At 44.2% G+C, this 16148-nt stretch overlaps 1 protein-coding gene across 6 annotated transcripts in view; it reads left to right on the plus strand.

Moving 5' to 3' along the window:
- Nucleotides 1-543: 543 nt before the first annotated feature.
- The window catches only part of ILDR2 (immunoglobulin like domain containing receptor 2), a 68459-nt gene continuing 52854 nt past the window's right edge, over nucleotides 544-16148 (plus strand). For all 6 annotated transcript variants that reach the window (XR_006266112.1, XM_043450273.1, XM_043450295.1 and 3 more), the window contains exon 1: nucleotides 544-678. Coding sequence is in view for 5 of the 6 variants with exons in the window: in XM_043450273.1 (XP_043306208.1) it covers nucleotides 633-678 (46 nt within the window). In the remaining variant the exon portion in view is untranslated. The remainder of the gene's footprint in view (nucleotides 679-16148) is intronic.

Below are 16148 nucleotides of genomic sequence, written 5' to 3' on the forward strand. Positions count from 1 at the left end.
CAGGTCCCTCTCTCCCAGTTAGAATGGCCCTGGCCACGTGCGTACCCAGACTCCCTCCTCGAGTCCACAACCCCGCTTCTGGCTCTGGTCCCGAACGCTGGCTTCGCTAGGAGCTGCCGGCGCTGATCGCTCCCAGCTCGGCGCAGCCCGCCCAGCCGCCTCCTCCGCACCTTCTCCCCCTTGTACTTTGTCTCTCGGCCCTGACCTCCCGGCCGCAGGGGCGTGCACGTGACGGAGAAACTTTGGCAGGCCCGGGGCGGCGGGGCGGCGGGGCGGCGGGGCTGGGGGCCGGCGGCTGAGCTCCCCCGCGCGGCGTGCGCTGCGGCGGGAAGGCACTCGGCGGGCTGCGCTGCCTGAGCGTGCGGGTGCGCTAGCGGGCTGGGAAGGCGCCGCCGAGCGCGGGGCGGACTCCGGGAGCCCGCGGCAACGCGCGTGCAGCCTGCGGCGCTGTCGGCCCGGGGCCCCGCCTGCGCTGCCGGGCCGGCGGGAGGCTGCACCCAGGGACGCCGGGGCCCCGCTCGCACCCGGCGCCGCGGCTCCGCCGCCGCCTCCGCCACTCGGTTACATAGATCCTCCATCTCAGCCGCTTCCTACTTCCCTCACTCCTTAATCTGGATGGGAAGTTGGGGGAAATGGACAGAGTCGTGATGGCTTGGGTTGCTCTCCTCTGGCTAACAGGTAAGAGACATTTTCAACCGAGACGGATAACTTGACATGTATTCCGGTACTGGTACATTCTCACCCTCCTCCCCACCCCATCCCCAGTTCCCCCCAGACTGTGTTTAAAGCTGCTTAACAGAATGGTGGTAAGTGGGGGAGGGGGCTGTGTGTGTGTGTGTGTGTGTGTGTGTGTGTATTAGAATGATGGGAGAGGCCGAGAGAAGCCCGAGTGTGTGTGTGTCTGGGTCTGTGTGTGTGTGTATTAGAATGATGGGGGAGGCCGAGAGAAGCCCGATAATCAAGTGAGCCGGCCAGAGATGCAGGTGTTTTGACTCATTCGAGATATGAGATTGTTCTTGCCAATGTGCATTTCCCTTTCCATTCCACGGTTCTCCTCAGTCTTATCCGGAGTTTGTATTATGTGAGTCCTGGGGAAAACCTGGTTGGGAAAAAAAATGAAAGCTCAGGGGAGACTGATTAATTAAGAGAACTAGTTTTCTGGAGGTTGGAGGTACACGAGTGTCTCCTTGATTCCTTCCCTGGCGAACCCGGAGCCCCAGGGGCATTCTTCTGTGGCTCCCAGGGGTGCAGGGGAGCTGGAATGAGGAAGGAGACTGGGATGGAGGCTTGATTGGTTGTGGAGTTGGGGGCCTTGCGCTCACTCATTTGGTAGCATTTGGGGAGTGGTTCCATAGAGAAGAGCCTTCCTCCGATAAACAAGTGGGAACGCCTCCTAATAAAGATAATTTGCAGAGATATTCAGAAGGTAGGGTTTCTCTTTAGCGTTTGAGTCACTTCATCGAGCTTGGACCTCCATATTTCCCCCTCCCTTTTGGTGAACTTTCTTGTCACCCTCCTGGGATCTGGAAAGGCTCGAGTTCCAAACGTGTGTTCCCACAGGATAATCTGGGAGGTTGAGAGACAGGTGGCCAGGCAGGGTGGGCAGCCCTGCCTGGGGATGGAGGGGTTAGGAAGGCTTGGATAGTCAGAGGCTGGGTCTGAGGCAGCAATTCAAAGCAAACTGGAAACCAGGTGATGGAGCAGAAAGGTGAGGACAAGAGGGGGCAGTGAAGGGCAAGAGAGAAAATGTAAAATAGCACCAGAAATAAAGTTGTGTCCCCTCTCCGGGCATTGAAGACTGGGAAAAATCAAGTCAGCAGGAAAAGAGGAACAAGATTAAAAATCTAAGGCAAGTGATTGAAAGAGGGTCAATAATACAGTTAAGAAGAAAGACAAAACCACTATTTCCCTTACACTATTTCAGAGTAAGATTATAGATTACTTCAGTTTTTTTCCTATTCCTAATGAAGGGTCCCTAACACTGGCTCTTGCCCCCTGCCAGGTTTAGGTTTGGGGGAGCATTTAGCAGAGTTAGCCACTTCTCTTGGCTGCTCTGAGTTCATCCCTCCCACATTATTCAAATCTGAATCATCTCTAATTTCAGGGTTTGGCTGATCCATGCCTCCCCACTCCTCTGGCCTCCCAGTGCCTTCCACTTCTACCCTTACTGATTCTGAATGTCCTTAATTTGCCTCTGCTTCTCAGTTATCATATTTGAGGGGAACTTTGGCCTTGAACCTCTATCACCTCCCTAAAGTCCGCTAGGCATCTGCGGAGGGGTCCTTGATTCAGAGATGCTCTTCTAGACACCCTGGGGTGTACCCTAGAAAAGCTCTCTAAGACTTGTAGGGCATGGGCAGAGGGGAAGGTATAGCCCACGCTAGAGGGTTGAAAGCTTTTTAATGCAATGGTCCCTGGAAGGAACAGTCTAGTTCAGTCCTCTCAATTTATACAAATGGAGACCCAGAAAAGCAATATTCACAGAGCAAGTTTGTGTTGGAGCAGGTGCCAGAACCCAGTTCTCTCGAGCCCCGGGCCCGTTCTTCTCCCATCGGCACCTGGAGATATTGCTCCTGCCTGGAAACAGGCAACAGGTTATCAGGGCCATCCCAGCTGTCAGAGGGCCAGAACTTCCAGGCTCTGCAAGTGAGGTGGCTCCAGAGATCCCACTGATCTCCCACTGGCACCCCCTGGTCCTAGCTTCCGCTTCCCTTTCATCCCACGGTGGACAAGCCTTTCAGTCTCAGCCAAGAGCAGGAGCTAACAATGGCGGCTGGGGAGGGGCGGGGAGGAGAGAGGAGCAGTCAAGGATGAGATGGATTCAGACTCTTCGTCCACAGAGCAACCAGGAGAGGAAAGGTAAGACATTTTAGTCCAGCCCAATCAATGAATTTTCTCTTGAGGGGGTGGTGGAAAGGGAGGGAAAAAGGAAAGGACAGATTAAAAATGAGTCAGAGAGCCAGAGGGGAAAAAAACACATTCATTCTCCCCCTCCCTCCCTTTCTCTCTCCTCCCGCTTCTCACTTCTCTCCTTTTCTCCTACTCTCCTCCCATCCACCCTCCCCCCGCCCCCCACCAGTTTCTCTGTTTTAATGCAGGCTGAGCAATTTCTAATCAACACTTCAGGTTTTTTTCCCTCAGGCTCTAGCAGCTTCTTCCTGGTCTTTCAATGCAAAAATTCTGTATTTCTTTCTGCTGTATATTTAGCCTCCTGATTTCCCATTGTCCGTGTGAGGGAGCTTCCTGCAATAGACTGTTTTGTTGTTGTTATTGTCCTTGTTGTTTTGCACAAAATAAAATGCTTACCAGCTGCTATTTTAGCAACAGGTGCCATCTAGCAATAAGACTTGAGGGTTCACTATGTCTTTGTTCCTGAATATGGGTGGCATTTCAACCTTTCTGGCAGCAGCGGTTGTGAGAAACGCCAGAACTGTGGTGACACTCTGGAAACATACTCCAGGAGCAGGCAGTGCATTTTCCTGGAGACTCTTTTGGGTCTCTCTGTGATAAAGAGTGCTTCTTCTATTAGCGTTTCTTTTGGCACCTTTTTGGTGATATTGATTCATTTATTCATCCATTCTCCAGGCATGTACCAAATACCTGTGGTTTCTAAGTATTTTGATAGGTGCTGAGAATACAGAGAGAAAAGACATAGTCTTTGCCCTTGAAGAGTGGTCAGTCTAATCAGTGACTCAAATGAGTTTTCAGATAATTTTGATATGGAGGTAAAAAGTCCTACAATGAGACCCATGAGAGCCACACCGGTGCTGTAAGGGCATGGATGAGGCACACCCACCTCAAACCTGGGGTGGGAGTCGAGCAACTCAGAAACCAACTCCTGGAAGAGGTGATGGCTGAGTTAACATGTTTACTCATGCACAACTGCTGAGTTCCTGTCACATCCAGGCATTGTGCATTGTGTAAGACAGTCGTGCATTCCAGCAACTTGCAGTGTGGTGGTGGTGACCTCAGTGAGGGAACTGAACAGTTAGGGAGTACCTCTTGCAAAGACCTCCTGGTCTTTCAATGCAAAAATTCTGTATTTCTTTCTGCTTGCAAAGGCGACCGTGGAGATATGCACCAAGTGTTGTGGGTGCTACATACAGCAGGAAGGGAAGTATCCAGGAAGGGTTGTTACCTGGTTTGTTTGCATTCAGGTAGTATGAGAATGGGCTTGCGTATAGAGAATTAAAATGTTATTAGTCCTAGAGAGGCAGGGGTTTCTTTTTTTTTTTTGTATTGATAATATATATTTTTTCTTTTTTTATAATTTTTTAATTAATTTATTTTACTTTACAATATTGTATTGGTTTTGCCATACATTGACTTGAGTCCTCCATGGGTGTACATGTGTTTCCCCATCCTGAACTCCCCTCCCACCTCCCTCCCCATCCCATCCCTCTGGGTCATCCCAGTGCACCAGCCCTGAGCACCCTTTTAAAGATTGCTGACACCTCAGCAGCTGGCGTGCTGCAGTCCATGCGGTCACAGAGTTGGACATGACTGAGCAAGTGAACTGAACTGTTACCTCAACTTCCATTATCTCCTTTTTCCATCCTTTCAACTCCCTTCCCTCCAATGTCCATTTTTCCGCATAGAAGAGACCTTTTTTGTACTGGAGCATCTTTCAGCACTTGATTACAACTCTCTCCACTTCCTACCATGAGCCTGGATGCTTTTCTCCGGACTAGGAAAGGGAGCTTGTTTCAGTATCCCATTTACGCCTTAGATTTTAGACTCATAATTCTGCTGAGTGTCTAGCTTATACAGACTTGGGTATTAGTGCTAGTAGTCCTAGTGTAACTCCATGCTAGTACTATACTATAGTCTTAGTGACAGTACCTAGTGCTTATAGTGTTAGTACCAGGACTTGGTTAGTGGAAAGAACTCTAACCTAGGATTTGAGGACTGGATTCCAATCCCATCTCCACAGATTAACTGTATATCCATGGGATCTGGGTCTTATAATCTGGTTTTATTTTTTTTTTCCTTTTGGCATGTAATTTTATTATTTCATTGAGATATAATTGACATATAACATTAGTTTCAAGTGTACAACAAGATTCCATATTTCTATATGTTATGAAATGATCACCACAATAAGTTTAGTTAACATCCATCATCTTATACAGTTACAATTTTTTTTCTTGTGACAGCTTTCAGCATTTATTCTGTTAGCAACTTTCAAATATGCAACATAGTATTATCTTACTTTAGTCACCAGGGTGTGCATTATATTGGTTTGGACTGCAGCACGCCGGGCTTCCCTGTCCTTCACTATCTCCCGGAGTTTGCTCAAACTCATGTCCATTGATTTGGGGATGCCATCCCACCATCTCATTCTCTGTCTCCTCCTGCCCTCAGTATCAGGGTCTTTTCCAGTGAATTCGCTCTTTTGCATCAGGTGGCCAAAGTGTTGAAACTTCAGCTTCAACATCAGTCCTTCCAGTGAATATTCAGGGTTGATTTCCTTTTGGACTGACTGGTTTGTTCTCTTTGCCCTCCAAGGAACTCTCAAGAGTCTTCTCCAACACCACAATTCAAAAGCATCTATATTTGGTGCTCAGCCTTCTTTACAGTCCTACTCTCACATCTGTACATGACTACTGGAGAAACTATAGCTTTCATTATATGGACTTTGGCAGCAAAGTGATGTCTCTGCTATTTAGTATGCTGTCTAGATTTGTCATAGCTTTTTTCCTAAGGAGCAATTGTCTTTTAATTTCGTGGCTGCAGTTACCATCTGCAGTGATTTTGAAGCCCAAGAAAACGAAATCTGTGCATTATATACTCAGGACTTAGTTATAAACTAGACGTTTGTACCCTTTGACCCCCTTCACCCAGCCCCCACCTCTGGCAACCACCAATCTGTTCTCTATATCATGGGCTTGGTTTTTTGTTTTTGTTTTTAAAGATTACACATATAAGTGAGATCATACAGTATTTGTCTTTCTGATTGATTTCACTTAACGTAATGATATCAAGGTCCATCCATGTTGTCACAAATGGTAAGATTTCATTCTGTTTTATGGCTGAATAATATTCCATTGTGTGTGCATGGATATAAATGTCAATTATACACACACACACATGTATAAATATATAGTATGGCATCTTTTTATCTATTTATTAAATGATAGACACTTAGGTTGTTTCCATATCTTGACTATAGGCTACTGTAAATAAAGTAGCAGTGAACATGGGATTGCATATATTATTATCTTCTAAAAGTCCATTTCTTTTTATTATTTTGTCTTTAATTGGAGGATAATTGCTTTACAATGTTGTTTTGGTATTATAATCTTTTGAATGAGGTCATGTCTTTCAGCTCTAAGATTCTTTGGTATGGAACTTTTCTCCCTTTAATTTTGATGAGTTGGAAGTCAGATTTACAGAGCCCTCAGTGCCCCTTCATGGATCACAGCCTTGTCATGGTGAAGGGACTTGCGTAAGTCAATGAAACTATGAGCTGATGCCGTGCGGGGCCACCCAAGACAGACAGGTCATAGTGGAGAGTTCTCACAAAACGGGATCCACTGGAAGAGGGAATGACAAATCACTCCAGGATTCTTGCTGTGAGAATCCCATGAACAGTATAAAAAGGCAAAAAGATATGACACCAGACAATGAGCCCCCCAGGCCAGAAGGCATTCAGTATGCTACTGGGTAAGAGCAGAGGGCAATTACTAATAGCTCCAGAAAGAATGAAGCAGCTCAGCCAAAGCAGAAATGGCGCTCAGTTTTGGATTTGCCTGGAGGAGAAAGTAAAGTCCGATGCTGTAAATAACAATATTGCATAGGAACCTGGAATGATTGCTGAGAGAAATGTCAACAACCTCAGATATGCAGATGATACCCCTCTAATGGCAGAAAGTAAAGAGAAACTTAAGGAGCCTCTTGTTGAGGGTTAAAGAGGGGAGTAAAAAAGCTGACTTAAAATTCAACATTCAAAAAACTAAGAACATGGAATCCAGTCCCAACACTTCATGGCAAATAGGAGGGGAAAAAGTGGAAGCAGTGACAGATTTTTTTTTTTTCTGAGCTCCAAAATCACTACTGATGGTAATTGCAGCCATGAAATTAAAAGATGCATGCTCCTTGGAAGGAAAACTATGACAAACCTACATAGCATATTAAAAAGCAGAGACATCACTTTGCTGACAAAGGTGCATCTAGTCAAAGCTATGGTTTTTCCAGTAGTCATGTATGGATGTGAGAGTAACATAATAAAGAAGGCTGAGTGCCAAGGAATCAATGCTTTCGAACTGTAGTGCTGGAGAAGGCTCTTGAGAGTCCCATGGACAGCACAGAGATCAAACCAGTCAATCCTAAAGGAAATCAACCCTGAATATTCATTGGAAGGACTGAAACTGAAGTTCCAATATATTGGCCTCCTGAGGCAAAGAGACAACTCATTGGAAAAGACCCTGATGCTGGGAAAGATTTAAGGCAAATGGAGAAGGGGGTGGCAGAGGATGAGATGATTAGAAAGCATCATTGACTCAATGGATATGAATTTGAGCAAACTCTGGGAGATAGTGAAGGACAGGGGAGCCTGGTATTCATTGGGTTACAGGGAATCAAACTCAACTTAGCAACTGAACAAACAAACAAAAGGTCCTCAGTGAGGAGCCACAGAAGGAGCCCCTGTTATCTTCAGCCTTTCTCTGACCACTAATGATTGGAATGAAAAACAGCAGCTGGGAAGGGAGAGCCCTTGTTAGCATTTTCAGAGGAACGAGTAGCACCCAGTGCCTGGTGGACAGGATAGGATCAACTCTAAACAATTAAATGTTGTTATATTGGGAACTGTTGAAGTGAGTCAAGTGCTTTGGGTCAGGTAGGATGAATCCTGCTCTAGCCAACGTGGCCCTCAAATGTCCCTTCTGGTCTCAACTTTTTGTTTCAGGACACACTCACCTCTTTACTCCTTCCAATTATTTTAGCTCTTATAATGACTTTCCCCCAATTAGGAATTATAAAGAAAGGTACAATCTAATTGTTGCTCTTGCTTATTTAGAAACTATAATGCTTTTCTAGTTTTGTGAGTGGTAAAGAATCTGCCTGCCAATGCAGGAGATGCAAGAGACACTGGTTCAGTCCCTGGCTCGGGAAGATCCCCTGGAGTAGGAAATGGCAACCCACTCCAGTTTTCTTGCCTGGAAAATTCCATGGACAAAGGAGCCTGGCAGGCTACAGTCCACAGGGTTGCAAAGAGTCAGATGTGACTGAGCACGCTCGCAATACTTTTTTAATGTGTTTTATGACTTTTTAAAATCTCTTTTTGATCCTTCTAAGTAAGGCTGGTTACTATCTACCTATATATAAGAAGAACAAGGCACAGAGGAAGTAAATGATTGTCTAAGTCCATTGTATCTTATTGATTAAAAATAAGAAATAATGTCACTGACTTAACATATGACTTGGTTGTTCAAATGCCTGAATCCAAGGGAAACATTTTCTAGTTAATGTGGGTGAAACTAGAACTCCTGATTTAAGGGAACAAATCCAGGTGTCTGGGCTTCCGTGATGGTGCAGTGATAAAGGATCCACCTGCCAAGCAGGAGATCACACATTTGATCCCTGGGTTGGAAAGATCCCCCGGAGGAGGAAATGGCAGCCCACTCCAGCATTCTTGCCTGGGAAATTCCATGGACAGAGGAGCCTGGTGGGCTACTGTCCATGGGGTCATAAAAGAGTCAGACATGACTTAGAGACTAACAACAGTGCAACGTGGTTATCTGTCATAGGGCATTGGGTAATGAGGCTCAGAATTCACAGAACTCAGGGAAATATTACAGGGAAAAGTGGTAAAGAATAGCATTTAGTATTTCTGATTAAATCCTAAAATCTACAGGAAAGGAGTGAATGAGGAGTGCTCCAGAGAGGCACAGGAGAGCATCAGATGTGACCCTGTGACAGCTGGCATGTCAGAGCCCATCTGGGACTAGCGGATGGTGCTGTGCGTCCAGGAGCCACACAAGAGGGAGCATATGTAGGTTTAAAATCTTGGTCTTTAAGATAGCTTCTGGCTTGCTGGAAATGAAAGACGGCATCTTGGATGACTAGAGTTCTTTATGGGCCAAGAAACAAGGAAGAACTCAGAACAGGCTGCTTCCCTGTTCTCCTCCAGCGGCTGAAGCCCTGCAGGAAGTATTGCTCTAAATTAGGAGTAGAACCTTCACATTCAGCTGGAATCCTGCATCATCACTCCTCCCTTGCCCTGGGCTCATCAGGAGGCAGTTGGGAGAGAGGGATAAGGCTCAAACTGACTTGGATTTAAATGCTAAATTAATAGTTTACCTTATTTTATTTAGCTTTAAAATGGGAAAGCTAACTTACCTTGTAGGGTTGTTGTGATCATTAAAATGAAATGATGTACAATTCCTAGCACAGTATTTGGCACATGTTATGCTCTCAATGCTTTTTATGGGCCCCAGATAGGAATATTAGTCAGCATTTTGATGTAGCAATAATCAACCTCATAATCTCAATAGCTCACAACACCAAACATTTAGTTGTTCATATTATATGAGAGCTGCAGTCAGCTCCAGATCAACTGTGAATTGGCTAGAATTGGTGGACTTGGCTCATTTCCAGATTTCTTATTCCAAGACCCAGGATGAAGGAGCAGCCACAGTGTGGGCATGCTGTTCTCCTGGTGAGGCCTCATGGCTGGTAGGGAGAGGGTACAGAGCCAAATGACACAAATGCCTTTTAAGCTTCTGCTTGGACAAGTCTTATGGCACATGTACTCACATTGCATTGGCCAAACGTCTCACCTGGCGAAGCCATAGTCTATGGAGTGGTAAGTGTACTCTGCCTACAGGGAACAATGTAAGGGTGAAGAGAGAAAACTAACTGGGAACAAATAATCCAATCTGTCAACTGACTTAAATCATTCAACTGAATGTGTTGAGTACCTACTAGGTAGCAGTTTTTAAAAGCCTTCAGGAGAGAGCTTGTTGTTATTAACAATGGCCAAGACAGATGACTAAATAGAAAATTCTTAGACAAGATGATGTGATTCTCTAGGGTACTATGACTGCAGTAAGAGCAAGAAGAAGCTTTTATAGGAAGTGATAGCTGAGGAAGTCAGGAAAGATAAGTAGGTACTACTAGAGGAAGAGTGGGATTGAGGGAAGGGAAATTTACAGAGGAGACAGCATGTGCGAAAGCCAGGAATCAAAAGAGGACATGATGTTTTTTGAAAAGTACAAATATTTCACTTGTTTTTTTTTTTAAAGTGAGTGGATAGCCTGTCCCTTCTCCAGGGGATCTTCATGACCCAGGAATTGAACCGGAATCTCCTGCATTGCAGGCGGATTCTTTGCCAGCTGAGCCACCAGGAAAGCCCCATGGAAGAGGGTGCCCCCATCTAAAATGAGTCCTTGTATTTCTGAACACCTACAGGGAGTATTTGAAAGCGTGAGAGCATAGGAGTGCTATGACCAGATGTGCATTTTAGAAATATTATTTGAACCTCAATGTGGAGGGTAGATTAGATATAGACAGACATGCGGCAAAAACCAGCTAGAAGACCCTTGCAGAAAGAGAGGGAAGACATGATGAGATTCTGAGCTCCGGTGGTGCAGTGACGATGACCGGAGTAGACAATGACAAGAGATGGAGGCAGTAATCCTGGCTTGGTTGCGTGTGGAAGTTGAAAGACAAGAGTATCAAAGATGTCTCCAGGTTCCTGTCTTGGGATTGCTGGGATGCCATTTATGGACGTGAACTAATATAGGAGGAGGAACATGTAAGGGAGGGAGATACAGGTTCAGTTTTTTGCATTATATTAGAGTAAGCCTAAGATGCTATAACAAAGAGACCCTAGTAATAGTTTAAAACTCACATAAAATAGTTTTTTTCTCTCTCCTATAACAGAAGAGAACTAGTGGGACTGAGTCTACTGTTCCCATATGTGGCTCCCAAGACTGCTCCAGTGATAGGTATTTTTCAGCTAGTAGAAGCAAGGAAAACAGAGGACCAAGTAGTTTGTTTTTAGGGAGGTGACGTGGAAATCACATACATCACCCCTCCTCACCTAAGTCCTGAATCTAGTCCTATGACCATAATTAGCTACCAGGGAGGCTAGGAAATATAATATGTGGCTGTCTTGGCTGGCCAGATTAAAACCTGGAAGGTTCTGTTTCTAAAAGAAGTGGACAGTTAGCATCTCCATCTATAGAATGATGAGTTTGGGGTGCTTGTGTAACATCCGGATGGAAAAAGAAGTTATATATTTGGGTCTGGAGCTTGGGTAAGATATCTAAACTGGAAATACAGGTAACAAGTTGATGAAAGTGGAGAAGAGCTCTCTCACAGGAGCTTTCTCTGCCCAAATGGCTGGTCCATCCAAGGAGTCTGACCCACCTGATTGAATCAGGACTGCTTCCACAGTTCCTAGGCCGTGCAGGGTAGACTGACCTCTTTTAGTAGGAACTGGAACAGCATGTAAGCCAGCTAGACATTACCCATGAGCTTGCTTCAGATCTCTGGAAGATGAGCAAATCAAATAGAAAGATGTGCTTCTAGCTTTCATTTGCACAGTGGTGGCAGAGAGTGGGAAAGCAAGGCTCAGTGGGACACACAGGACATATGCTTAATGAATGGCAAGCTCTGTGTGCACAAGGGCCGGAGTTACAGGCAGCAAATAATAAGTAGGCCATGAGCAATGCCCACCTGAGCAAGGGTGACACCAGTGTTTACTTTAGCCCGATAGAAAGGGGGAGACGCTGATGCTTTTTAGGACCCTTGGGGAGAAAACATGAAAGAATGTTATATTTTTAAAATATTTTTTAAGAGAAACCTCTAAATAGTACATCTGGTCACCCTAACCCTAAAATGGATCAAGCCATTAGGTACTGTGGTAGCAAACAAGAGAAACTGATTCTGTTCAATTTAAGCAATTGGACAGAAAGGAATTTATTGAAAGAAAATTGATTAACCTGCAGGACCAATAAGCAAACTGGAGAACTAGGCTTAGAAAATAGGCAAGCACTAAGGGAATGTTTATGATTCTTGGTAAAGCCATTTTTTATTATATAACCCAACTATATCAAAAGATGAATAGTTTCTATTTCTGGTGGTTAAAAGGTTCAGGTTGTGTTTCGTCTTTAAAAATTGAGCCTGTAGGTCAGAATTTCCCAAAATGCTTTGTTTTCCATGCTGACAGTACTAAGGGATGGACACACTGTGGACCAAACCTAGAGGAGATGCTTCAGCACTCATTATTAATCTCTTACGCTTAGAAAACCTGCCTATTAATTGTTCCTAAAACAATGTCATAGGAAATTGGGACAGTGTATTAAAAATGTGAAGACAAAAATATGAATTCCTTAAAGATCTAACTTAAAGTCAGGAAAAAGAAGATATGTATTGTCATATTGAATGAAGAAAAACTCAGGGCTCTGAAAGCCAAGATATGCTGGTGAATGGGCAATTCTGAGGGCTTCAAGAGTTAAAGGATGGATGAGCTTGATATAAAATTTCTAAAGATGCCAGTCTGTGGTGGTAATAATTTTCCATGATCTTCAGCAGCAATCTTTACTTCTCTAAAATGGGGCTGTGCTCATAGATCTGCATCTCAAAAATGCTGGCAGGAATAGCTTACAACTAGTGGGGAAAAGGGACTTGCTTTGAAAAAAAAGAAAGTGCTAAAATAAGAACAGCATTGCTGTAGATACTGCTTTTGTTATCCTTGCAAGAACACAATTCCTCCTGTATAGAATCCTTTTTTTTTTTACATGAGAATTGGGGCAGGAGCTTATTTTGCCATATGTAAGGAGGCGCTGTCTATACCTGGGGCTGATCCTCCCGGGCCTGGTAACTAGGCACCCCTGGTGATTAGTGAGATGGGGCCTGCTGCTCTGAGCGGTCACTCATCACTCTACTTTCAGGCAGCTTTTCTAGTTATTGATCAGAATCCATTCTCTGCACTGAGGACCACCTGCTGAGAAAGGCCCTTTGGATTCACTTATTCATTTCTTCATTCATTCTTTGATCTATTCCACATGTTGTGAGCTTCAGCTCAATTTTATGGCCTTGCTGTATAATGAGGATACAGAGTCAACCAAATCCACCAAGCTGGTTTTAGAAAAGGCAGAGGAACCAGAGATCAAATTGCCAACATTGGATCATCAAAAAAGCAAGAGAGTTCCAGAAAAACATCATCTACTTCTGTTTTATTGACTATGCCAAAGCCTTCGACTGTCTGGATCACAACGAACTGTGGAAAATTCTGAAAGAGATGGGAATACCAGACCACCTGACCTGCCTCTTGAGAAATCTGCATGCAGGTCAGGAAGCAATAGTTAGAAGCGAATATGGAACAACAGACTGGTTCCAAATAGGGAAAGGGGTACGTCAAGGCTGTATATTGTCACCCTGTTTATTTAACTTATATGCAGAGTACATCATGAGAAACACTGGCCTGGATGAAGGACAAGCTGGAATTAAGATTGCCAGGAGAAATATCAATAAACTCAGATATGCAGATGACACCACCCTTATGGCAGAAAGTGAAGAAGAACTAAAGAGCCTCTTGATGAAAGTGAAAGAGGAGAGTGAAAAAGTTGGCTTAAAACACAACATTCAGAAAGCTAAGATCATGGCATCTGGTCCCATCACTTCATGGCAAATAGATGGGGAAATAGTGGAAGCAGTGACAGATTTTATTTTTTGGGGCTCCAAAATCACTGCAAATGGTGACTGCAGCCATGAGGTTAAAAGATGCTTGCTCCTTAGCAGAAAAGTTATGACCAACCTAGATAGCATATTAAAAAGTAGAGACATTACTTTGCCAACAAAGGTCCATCTAGTCAAAGCTATGGTTTTTCCAGTAGCCATGTAAGGATGTGAGAATTGGACTATAGAGAAAGCTGAACGCTGAAGAATTGATGCTTTTGAACTGTGGTGTTGGAGAAGACTCTTGAGAAGTCCCTTGGACTGCAAGGAGATTTAATCAGTCCATCCTAAAGGAAATCAGTCCTGAATATTCATTGGAAGGACTGATGCTGAAGCTGAAGCCCCAATACTTTGGCCACCTGATGTGAAGAACTGACTCATTGGAAAAGACCCTTATGCTGGGAAAGATTGAAGGCAGGAGGAGAAGGGGACAACAGAGGATGAGATGGTTGGATGGCATCACTGACTCAGTGTACATGAGTTTGAGTAAGCTCCGGGAGTTGGTGATGGACAGGGAGGCCTGGCGTGCTGCAGTCCACGGGGTCGCAAAGAGTCAGACACGACTGAGTGACTGAACTGAACTGAAATCCACCAAATCCTGGTCCTTGCCCTCAGGGACCTTAGAGTTAGAAACCAAGTTTATATTGAATTTTTCAAGATCAGAAGCCAGTCTTTTAAATTTATTTCCCCAGAACTTAACACTGTATTTTAAAACATGTTTTTGAATGAATTTGAGTTAGATAGTCAAGGGCAGTTTTCCTGAAGATCAGGGGCACAGTATAAACTGGAAGAATGGTCTGGTGATCCAAGAATGATGACTCCTTCTTTTGCAAATATAGAAAACCACCTATAATCTTCAATCTTCAATATATCATCTGGTGCTTCTTTTGGTCAGGAATCCTAATTTTTACAGTTATGTTCTATATAGTATGATCCCTTACTTGACTTACCTTCTTTTTCTGTCTTTTGCTGTCTTCTCTAAGCAGTCTCCTTCCAGTTTTGGGAGATACTTATTTTATTTTGTAGCATGAAACATGGATTCTTCCCATACTTCTGTAAATGTCTTTATAAGAGCTTCAAAACACAAATCCTTTCTGGTGTCAGTGCCCAGGTTCCGAGTCCCAGCCTTCCCGCTGTGCCAGCGTCTGCTTCTCATGTATGTGCATGCCCTAAACTCAGTGCTTCTCTCTGTCCACCTCCCAGAAACTCGCGAATAACATGTTTATAATAAAAGAATGGAAAACATCTTAGTCTGCCTGGAACGAGTGTAGGGCCAAATCATGGAGAAAATCTTACATGCCATGTCAAGGCATTTGGACCTTATCCTGGAAGGAATGGGGAATCTTTTGAGCCTTAAAGCAGGAGACTGTCTTTTCTGAAAGAATATTCTAGATATAGAAAATGTGGGGAGTGCACCAGGCTGGAAGTAGGGAGACCACTGAAGAGGCTATTATAAAACCAAGAAGGTAATGAGGACTTTAGTAAGAGCTTTGGGCCCAGTCTAGGTTTGGGGCTTCTCTGGTCTCAGTGGTAAAGAATCCACCTGCCAATGCAGGAGATCCAGGTTTGATCCCTGGGTTGGGCAGATCCTCTGGAGAAGGAAATGGCAACCTACTCAAGTATTCTTGTCTGGGAAATCACATGGCCAGAGGAGCCTCATAGGCTATAGTCCATGGTGTTGCAAAAGTGTCAAACACAACTTAGTGACTAAACAACAATAAAAGCCTAGCTTCAAATCTGTCACTTGCTAACCCTCATGTGTTAGGCAAGATACATACATTCTCTGAGAGTCAGTTTCTTCATCTATAAAATGGATGTAATGATAATATCTACTTTATAGGATTTTTTGAGAGAATTAAGATGCTACATGAATGACATGTAACACAATTTCTAATATATAGTAATTCTTTCACAATTATTTCCTGGTATGAGGAATAGACACCTGATTTATTCCCACTGGGAATGACTCTAGGAATAGAGAAGAGTCAAATTGGAGAAGGATTTGGAATTGGTGACAACTGAAAGTGGGTAGAGACAGAGAGGAAATGATCAAAGCTTTAGTTTCTATCTGCAGTGACAGAACAAGGGCTGTACTGGCAAAAGAGCTGGAAAGACAAGGAAGACCAGGCTATGGGCAAGAGTTGAGGTGGGAAAAGAGAAAGTGATGTATGTTTAACTTGAATAAAGAAAGTGAAGTCGCTCAGTCACGTCTTACTCTTTGTGACCCCATGGACTGTAGCCTACCAAGCTCCTCTGTCCATGGAATTTTCCAGGCAAGAATACTGGAGTGGGTTGCCATTTTCTTCTCTAGGAGATCTTCCTGACCCAGGGATTGAACCCAGGTTTCCCGCATTATAGGCAGAAGCTTTACCGTCAGCCACCAGGGAAATCCTGTCTAATTTGAAGTATCTGTTAAACATGCAGATGAGGTTTCATGAAGTTGAGGGTCTGAGACATAA

Source organism: Cervus canadensis, chromosome 2 (genome assembly GCF_019320065.1).
Source record: "Cervus canadensis isolate Bull #8, Minnesota chromosome 2, ASM1932006v1, whole genome shotgun sequence".
Lineage (NCBI taxonomy): Eukaryota > Metazoa > Chordata > Mammalia > Artiodactyla > Cervidae > Cervus > Cervus canadensis.